Genomic DNA, 9,751 nt, shown 5'->3' on the forward strand with positions numbered 1-9,751 from the left:
CCCGGCAGCTCCGCCATCTTCCGCACCCCGCGGCAAATGGCGGCCGGCCCCGCACGGTCCCTCCCCGGTCTGCCCTTAAAGGCCCGGCTGTGTAAAGGAGCATCGAGACGAGGCAGACGCGACTCCACGGCTGTGTTTGTTTGCAGCGCTAGTCTGTACAGTGAGACATTCGTAACTGGTGGACAGAGTAAAAAGATGCTACATTAAAACCGTACGGGAAAACGCAGGAGCCCCCGTGACAGCAGGGGGAGAGTTTGCCAATAAGAAACAGACCGACACAGGAGGGTGAGCGACACGGCGCTGCAAACACGGCACTGCAAACACAGCACACAAATAGGGCCGTCCCTCCCCGCGTGCAGCCCGGGGCTCAGCCCGGCTCACAGCTCTGCACACAGAAGGGGCAGCTCCCTCCGACAGCGGTGGCAGCTGCTCTGAACCAAGCACTAAACAGAGCCCGGCTGCTTTCCAACCTCGTCTCCTCCCACAGCGCTGCAGGGAGCAGAGCCAGGCGAGGTCAGTGCACAGAGCCGGGCTATAGGAACACAGAAAGCACGGGACGCGTGTCTGCTCTGCTGGAAGCACACGGCTGGATGGCAGACAGAACACAGACACGTTTCCGAACTCTTGAGCGTTTCCCAGAGAATGAATTGACAAAGTGCCACCGGTCCTTGGAACCGAATACAGTGTGCAGGGTATGGCAGCAAACACAGCCCTGCAAACACAGCCCTGCGGCTCGTGTCGGCCCATCTCTGCACAACACGAAGGAATCGCTCAGACTTTGCGATGGACTCCTTCCCTTTTTATACAGAGGAAAATAAAACCATAATTTAAACCAGCAATAAATAAGAAGGGGCAGAGGCCCCGGTCAGCCCCCTTTGTGCATCCCAATCAGACTGTAGAGCTTCTCACAGTGCTCGAGTTTCAGTGACTCCGCTTTCTGCTTCAGCCGCTCATCTCTGTACAGCCTGGCCAGATTCGACAGGTCGGACTCTGGAAGGTGAGAACAGCACAGGTTAATTAGGATGGCAGTGCTTGGTCTGCTAACAGCCACTGTCCTGGCCAATACCAGCATTCACAACTGCACAACACCCCATAAAGCCCCAGTGTTCACCCATCTCCCCCCAGCACAGACCCTACAGATGGGGTTACCCTACACCTGTCATCTCAGTGATGAGCCAAAAGGAAGGAGAACCTCGTGCCCACTGTTCCCATTGCTTTATTAAGGCTGTGTCAGCTGTCTGCAGCCAAACAGGAGTTACCAGCCCTACATCCCTGCCCACGGCACTGAGAAATGCAGCTCTTCCCACATACCCGTTCTGCTGGGGCCCACAACACCCACCCAAGTCTGAGACTTTGATGTACGGACGTTGGGTTTTTCATGCTGTGCTTATCAGTCTGTAAGTCTCTGCCAAGACTTGCCCGGAAGGAATTGTAAATACTTTTAAATATGTAAATACTTTTAATTCTTGTATTTGTTGTTATTGATGACAGGAAGATGAGCAGCCTGGTGAGGGACTTGTCTGACAGGTCTCCAAGCCCTTCCATTAACAATACGATCCCGAATGTACTTTGCAACACGTAACTGAAATAATCCCACAGTTTCCATTACCTTCCCCCAGCAACTCGGGGAAGCATCTCCTGCTGATTAGCTAAGCAAGTCTTAATACAGTTTTCTCCCCAAAGAGTATTTTAGATGCAGCTACAACAGCAGTGGTTTGTTTCTGAAAAGGCCAACCTCTCCCTCCAGCACGGGCTACCTGATGACATGCCATTGTTCAAAGAGCTTTTATACACCAAACGAGCCTCTCATGTTACAAAATCAGCTGGAGCACAAAGAATTTCTCAATAGGGCCCTTCATGCCTTACGTCCTCTGCATGAAATGTAAAGCCATAAGACTCTGTCCCTATTTATCACAAAGCTCCATAATCTGAAGTGCACAAACATCTTCTTGTAGGTCAGGAATCAGTTTCCAGTCTCAGTGACTCAAGTGCCACTCAGCAGAGCACAGCTGTGTGGGTACAGAGCCTTGATGGCCCTGCAGCAAAACCAGACTGGGCTTCCTGTCCCAATGATCAGAGCTCTGCAGTGAAGACACTCAGTTTACACGTATCCAATGGGGCAAAACCTTTTACTGCCAGTGTTTGCACTTCTTGCCAGCATTAATTCCACCACGTAAGTTCTTTGTGTTATTCCATCTTTCACACAGCTGTTCCTTCAACCTCCACTGACTGAAGTTCTCCTCTTCAAGGACCTCCTACAATTCTCATTCCCAACTACGTATCTCTCTGTTTTCAGTTCCCTGCCTGTAATTCTCCCTGACTCCAAGCTCTTTGCAGTCTCACTTTGCAGCTGTGCTCCTACACCTAAACAACCACCTGTAACAACCTACGACTTGCCTTTTGTCCCTAACCGTACCAAAGATGTCAGGAGACCCAAACTGGTATGCTGTGCTGCTGTGCAGTGCCTGGCTGAACAACATCCTGATACATCGGAGGCAGATGGACAGCAGGTAGTGCAATTAAAATCATAAAAGCACGGGCTGTAACTTAAGCTGTTCCTTCTTTTTGCTGCTGCTGAACGTACCTTCAGCCAATAGAACAAGTGGACTATTAATAAACATTCAACTGGCAAAAAAAGAGGCTGACCACAAAGTTAAACACACAAGAAGCAATGGACCAAAGTTATAAAACAGCAGCTGATGAACAACTGTCTCAAGGTCCCCAGATAACTTTTCCCCAGCGCTGCATCTTGTATTCAGTTTTGTTTATTGACAAACTTGTGAGAAGAACGACTTGATGCTCACGTTCTTCTGGTCTCCCTCCCTGCATTCAGTTCTTGTTTTTAAAAGACTATGGTGAAAAACACGCTCTCAAATCATCTAAAGATAGAAAATGCAAATGAGTGCATAAAAGAAGCACAGAGGAACCATCTCTGAGAACTGATACCAGCAGCACTATGAAATTTTCACAGGCACCTGGGGAGGCTTTGGACTCTTCCTGATGAAGTCTGAAGGAGTTAGATGACCTTCTCACAGAGCCAGCCAACGCAAAACTAATTCTGCCTCAGCAAAGGAAACCTTAGTATCTTTTCTAGCCCAAACAAGCCGTGAGAGCTAAATAAATGTAGTGGTCGCTAGTGATTAAAACACCTTCACTAAGAGCTAGCCAAGCAGACAAATGGAGTGGAAACAAGTCTCGAATAGCAGAATCTACTTCCCACTTCTCTTTCAATCACCTGAAACAAACTTTGTTGAGGGGCTGCCAAAGTCAGTGTTAAGAGCAGATGTGAGAAGTACAGCTGCAAGATCTGAGAAGTTAGCTGCACTGGAAAATGAAGCTAAAATGGCAACAACTGTTGATAGGTCATAAGAAAAATAACTTACTTTGCTGCTTCTCTTTCCAGCAGCTGGTCTGAATGTAGTCTATGTAATCCTTTTCAACTGTTCTCTCTAGCTCTTGAAGTTCTGCTCCTTGATAATTCTTCTCAAAGTTTTTATCAACGTAGTAAGGCACCTGCAAGTTCTCTGTTTCTCTGCTAATAACGTGGCCTATAGACCTGTGAAAACACGACGGGCAAAAGAGATTTTTCAGCTGTTCAAACACAAAGAAACAGAAATATGTGTCTCCTTATTAACATTTCCAGAAGAGAATTTTTGCAACTACTTCTGAGCAGTCACTCTCTGCAGGGCGATAGCTCCCTCAGCCATGCAGTGAGGAAATTACAAGCCTCAGGCCATGAAAGCTTATCGCTACAAACTGAATTCACTGAAAAAGAAAACCCACACAGTGAAAATATACAGAACTGGGAGATATCTACAAAGAACTGATTCAGAGCTGATGCCGCTCCTTTCCAATACTGAGTTTTCAGCAGCTCAGTTCAGATAATTCCAGGGCCTGAGAACCAATTTTATCTGCAAACAGAAGCTCCACACCCTTTCTTCTGTTTGCTGTTAACTTCTGGAAAGGTAGGTCCAGAAATCCGTGGGAAACAAAAGTCAAATACAGAGACCATAGGAAAGTCACGCAGCCCAATATTGTTTGGAGCACAATGTCAATGGATTTACACTTTCCTGATTTCTGGATCCTTTAGTAGAAATAAGAATTAGCAGAGGGGATTCCAGTTACACTTCCCTTTAGTGCTTTATAATCACCGGTAGCCTTGGTAGTGTGTGAAGCATCCTGTAGGTGGGATAGGCCACAATGGCACAGACAAGAGGCTAGACGATTCTTTTTGGAGTTTCCTTATTTGAACACAGATATGCAGGCATTGTTTCAAGTCACTGCCCAGAGAAAGAGGCAGACAGCAAAAATTGTGGAGGTTACATTCTACCCATGGAATTCAGTTGGCTCCTTCCATTTCCTGGGCTCTGTTTTAACTTTCCTCTCGCTAAGCCTTGGAAATGCACGCTTTCCTTACATAAATTCTTTTAGAGCTGTTAGTTTTGTTTTGTTTTTTTAAGATATGATTTAGAGAAACAGCATCTGGAACTGCACACGAGGCTCAAGCCAGGCTATCTCCTATCAGCAGGACAAGGGAAGGCACTGAAGCAAGCCAGGACAGATTAGCTGCTCAGTGCACAGTGTGTGAAGTTCCACGTGGGCTGGGCAGATAGCAAAAACACTCTTTGGAAAACAGAACCAAGTAAAAAAAATAATCCAAACCAGAAAAAGCAAACCACCGTTTATTCTCTTAGGTCTCCATACTGACATCTGGTGGTAAAGAGAAGTAAGGGACGTCAGGCCAATTAAATCTACACTATGATTGTGGAAAGCATACAGGCCTAAGCCTGAATAGTTTTGCTCCTAATTGGGAGCAGGGAGATTTGACAGGGTGCTCTGCTACTGCTGTTTGCACTCATGGTACCTCAAACCTTGCCAGTTCCCATTCCTATCTCAGTATGAGCCAGAGAAGTTTACTAAACCAGCCTGGAGCGCTTCCTACTTCCCAGCGCTGGATGCCAAGAAGTTTACATGAGTTTTCCTCCTGCCCACCAACTCAGACTGCAGCAGGTCAGGCATTCCTTCTGCTTCTAGAGCCAACCAGCTTAGGTTGCCCTCTATGACTTGTGAATACCGCCTCTTTATAGATGTTAAACCAAGCCATTTCAAAACTTGAATCATTTGTGGCACCTGACAATTTTCCTCAGTGGCATTTTGGCTGAAGTTATATTGCAAGACCTGATTTCCTAATTGTTTTACATGGGAACATAAGAGGCAGTCCACAGACCTTCCTGGGCTTGGCAGGCCAGGGGCTGATTAGTACCGTAGCTAAGCTACACCCACATTCCTTCCACTGTACCACTGTGCAAAAGCATTTCACACCAGCTGGTTAAGCTTTCTGGCTCAGCACCTCTATCTGTTCAGTACACAGAGCAATAAAGCTCACCGTAGTTTACTTAGAACTTATCAATAGAAACTGCTGGTATTTCCTTATCTACAGTCTGATAACACTTTCAAGAAAGAGTAGGACAGAACAGTAACAAGCATTTCTTCCGTTAAAGCCCACTTCTGTCTACCGCCTTTATCTCAAAGGAATAATTGTTTTCAAGTGACTTACGACTTGTAGAACAGGCTGTAGGGGGGGTTAGTGGCCATCAGCTGAGTTATAACCGATACGATTATGATGATGAAAACGGGCATCAACTGAATAAATGCAGAGTACGAGTTCTGAAAAGAACAACAGTAATCAGCAGACAAGTATATGGATGGAAAACAACGTGCACGTTCATAGAAGTCAGGCTATCATAAATCAGTAATGTATGAAAAGCCAACTGAGAAAAGATGAGGATTTCCAAATTCTGCCCAGGATGGCACCTTGGTTTTAAAATAACTCCTACTAACAGTCTCTGAAAGCTCTTTAAAGCCATTTTCTTCTAATTATGTTTTTAGAGCATTTTTTTTCTCCCCATTTACAGCTTCCTGCACAAGACAACAGATGCCCGCAGCACTGCGCCTGCCTGCCAGTTGACTCTTAATTGACTCTTAAACTCCCTTCTGTAATCAGGAACAAAGCGTAGCAGGCACCTATTTAGGCTCTGTTCTCTGCCCTGGGTTAGCAACAAGGACACCCAACACATTAGCAGGTGGGATTCACGGATTCATTTGCCCTAGCTTAGCTGTCTGCACACTGCCCATTCCAGAGCCTGCCTATATGAGACGCCAAGGAAAAGTTCATCTTCCCTTGAGAACAATCTTGTTAAGATTACCAGACTGCTTCTGGAGGAAGATTTTTCCAAGGTAGGTAGCATGGGTGTATACACAGGTGTATTAGCAATAAGTGACATCTGGTACCTCATCTGAAGGTTTCAGCTGGTAGAAACCTATCCCAGACCCATCCTGACCTGGGCTACAACTGTATGTTAATATAATGAAGTCTTAAATATGCAGTGGGGACAAGGCAATGCTACTGTATCCAGTATCAGTCCACACTAGGACCGATCGCTGTTAGATTACCAAGCCCTTCAAGTCTGCAAGAACCAAGCACCAGCAAAATAGTTACAGAAACTCCAAGGCCTGTGATCCCATCAATACAATCTACTTTCAAAGCAGCGATTGATAAAAGAGAAACAATCTGATTCCTTGTGTAAACACCTGTTTGGGTACAGCTCTTAAAGAAAAACATCAACATAAGTCTGTAATGTTGTCAGAGGGGTATGTCAACCTCTCACCCTGGTGAGATGTTTAAGCCCAGTTACCTGTGGCCTGTTTTCTTCTTCCTCTTGCTCCTGTGTCCATGCTCTTTCATTTCGGTGCCTCCGTGGATAATAGTGTGCATCTCTGGCTACATTTGAGAACATATGGATATTTCCTGTTAAAAGAAGCCCAAAAAGGATCATCATTTTCATCCAGTTGCTGGTATTTTCCTGTAATTCTGTTCCTGGTTGATTACCCAGGTTTATACTACATGGGCTGAATTACACTTGAGAGACCTCAAACTTGAATGTCAAAATACTGTTATTCCAATAGATGTTCCAAAGAAACGTGAATTTTGCTCCTCATCCATCTTAATTTGCATCAAAATGCAGAAACTGCTCGAGAGAGAGCATACAGCTAGATTAAAAAACACATGTGTATTCTGTACAACACTGTACATATAACATATAGGCGTGTGTGTGTGTACATAAAATAATTGCACCTCATACTTCTGTCATATTCACTTGCACAACTGCAGTCTGTCCTGCATGTCCAGCCTTTCAGAAGGAGAATTAATTTTTTCCACTGGGCTCAGGTCGTGAACTGTGGCTTCCTATAATTACTGCATATGCCCTTCTATACTCAGTTCTATTTCCTCTTCCATCCAGTTATTAATGATTTCACTTAACGATTTTATAATGTGGAAAGAAACGAATCAAAAAGCTTTTTGAGGAGAAAAGGTGCGACTCAGATTTCCTTCCTTGCACGTTGACTGTAGCTGATTTATTTTTGACAGTTCTAAGATGAGGAAAGAACTGCGTACGGCGTTTTGATTAGAAGCTTAAACTCTGATTATATCACCACATGAATATCTAAATAGCAACTTTGCTCTGAAATCCAGAAAGAGCAGAAGTGGAGTGGATTTTGCAGGGCATCCAGGAGCAGATCTCAAGGGCAAAACCAACAGCAAAGATGCCTCGTGCCCCTTGCGTTCACATCTTACTTTGCTTCCCAAACCACAGCTGACATCAGGCAGTGGAGAGAAAAGAACAATAAAGAGACGGGTCTTCAGCTACAGATGGCAATGAAATTTTGCTCACTGCTCAATTAAAACGTTCTTACTCCTAATTTGTGCTGCCAGCAGTTCTCGAGAGGCTGGGAGTTAGGAATGTGTCACAGCATAACAGCCAACCCCCCACTGCTCTCCTGGACAGCAAAGCTGGTCATTGTTAGGAACTGGAGTCACCTCAAGCATAAACTGTGCATTTAAGGAGTGTTTACAGGCCTAAGGTAGGAAGGGAAAACAATCCCTAAAGGTTCCTGTTTTTTTCCAAGGATAATTGAACTATTAGATCAATACCAAGAGGAGCTGAACCTGCTTTATGGCCTAGTGCCAGTTCACGATGCTCGGAAAGCAGCACAGACAGATACCAACCTGTTGGAAAGTGCCCACCAAAAAACACGTTGAATATTTCTTCTGGTGTAATGTCTGCTTCGAATTCTGAGTAGTAGTTATAGTGCCTGGCTTGGCCAGTGCTGACGTGCTCGTGGTCACTTCCATATTCATCGTATCGTAACCGTTTCTCGGGGTTGCTGAGAACTGCAAAAGCATTGCCTATTGCTGGAGAACGAAGTGGAAGAAGTGTTACAGTGCAGCACTTTAGGATGTAAGCAGGTGCTCAGTCATAGAAAATGTGAGTTTGGCCAAAGCCTGATTTACTTTTGAAAGAACTGCCTTTGTATAAGAAGCATTAGAACACCACCATTACCTGCGATGAAACCTAAGGCCTGCTGTCACTTTACCAGGAGAAAGACACAAATGTTGAAGTATATGGAGAGAGGTGAAGCATTTGGAAAACTTAAATGCAAGAGACCTCACGTATTGAAAGGCTGAGGGAGAAAGCAGCTTCTCAATCAGGTTGAACTAAGTACTGACAAAGAGTAATTAGCACGCAGACCCGCGTTCCAAGCCTTTCTGCCAGCAGAGACCTTTACAAAGCAGTACCTGTGCATCTATTCACAGCGCACGTCAAACCACCTGGAAGGAGCAGCCTGTTTGCTTCATCTTCTTCCTTCCTCTTTGACAGAAAGCGGCTGTGAACAGTTCATACAGAAACACAACCCCAACACGGCAAACGACGAAACATCCTTCTAACACCCCTCACTTTGACACGCGACGGGTGAAACCTTTGCATTTTTAGGCCCGGCTCACAAGGCTTTGCATACAGCTGCAACGCAACAAGGGTGCGGAGGATGCACGACTTCAGATCACAGCACCGAACGGCTGGGGGCTGGGAGGGACCTCCGCGATCACCCTCAGCTGCCCAACACAGAACCAAGCGCTCTCCGAGGCCGCATCCCCCACCTTTGAAGGCCTCCGTGGCTCCTGGAGCGCGGTTCTTATCGGGGTGGAACTTGAGTGCCAGCCGGCGGTAGGCCTTTTTCAGGTCCTCCTCGGTGGCATCCCGCTCCACGCCCAGGATCTCGTAGTAATTCCGGCAGCTCTTTATCCTGGAAGCGAACACGGGAACGGCGTCACGGCCGGGCACGGAGCGTCCCCTCAGCATCCCCCCCAGCATCACTTCAGCATCCCTTCAGCATCCCCTCAGCATCCCCCCAGGCCCGGCTCCCCTTCTCCTCGCTACCCACAAAGGCTCACCCCGCAGCTCCCACCCCCCGTCCCGTCTCACCGCCGCACGCCGTCCAGCTGTTCCGCCGTGTAGGTCATGGCGGGTCCGGGGCAGCCCGACCCCCCGGCCGCTCACAGCCCACCGCCCCGGCCCGCCCGCGCCGCCATCTTGTGCGCGGAGGCGGTTTCCGGGGAACGCTGGGAGCGGCGGCGCTGCTCGGGACTACAACTCCCAGCGGGCAGTGCGGCGGCTCGGGAAGCGGTGACGTCATATCGGGGGGCTCGGTGACGTCATAGTGTCCCCCCGCTGCGGGAATCCCTCTCACATGGATGTGGAATATGGACGCGCCGTGGCCGCACAGCTCCCCGTGCAGCACGTGCCGCTGCAGCACCGCTATGAGAAGGAACGTTTCCTTGGGCCCAAGCTGACCCCGGCTGCAGCTTGAAGCCACCTCCTTTCTTGTACCGCTGCTTCCTGGGAGCAAACAC

General features: G+C 47.2%; 1 protein-coding gene across 1 annotated transcript; it reads right to left on the bottom strand.

Annotated features, from left to right (window-relative positions):
* Positions 1–123: 123 nt before the first annotated feature.
* On the bottom strand, positions 124–9,481 carry DNAJC18 (DnaJ heat shock protein family (Hsp40) member C18). Its single transcript, XM_072348558.1, has 7 exons — positions 9,324–9,481; positions 8,999–9,144; positions 8,069–8,254; positions 6,696–6,808; positions 5,558–5,667; positions 3,384–3,556; positions 124–990 (listed from the first exon to the last, which is right to left on the bottom strand). The coding sequence occupies exons 1-7, from the start codon at positions 9,359–9,361 to the stop codon at positions 866–868; spliced, it is 891 nt and encodes a 296-aa protein (XP_072204659.1). The 5' UTR covers positions 9,362–9,481; the 3' UTR covers positions 124–865.
* Positions 9,482–9,751: the final 270 nt, after the last annotated feature.

The sequence above is a fragment of the Excalfactoria chinensis genome, chromosome 13 (genome assembly GCF_039878825.1).
Source record: "Excalfactoria chinensis isolate bCotChi1 chromosome 13, bCotChi1.hap2, whole genome shotgun sequence".
NCBI classification, from domain to species: Eukaryota; Metazoa; Chordata; class Aves; order Galliformes; family Phasianidae; genus Excalfactoria; species Excalfactoria chinensis.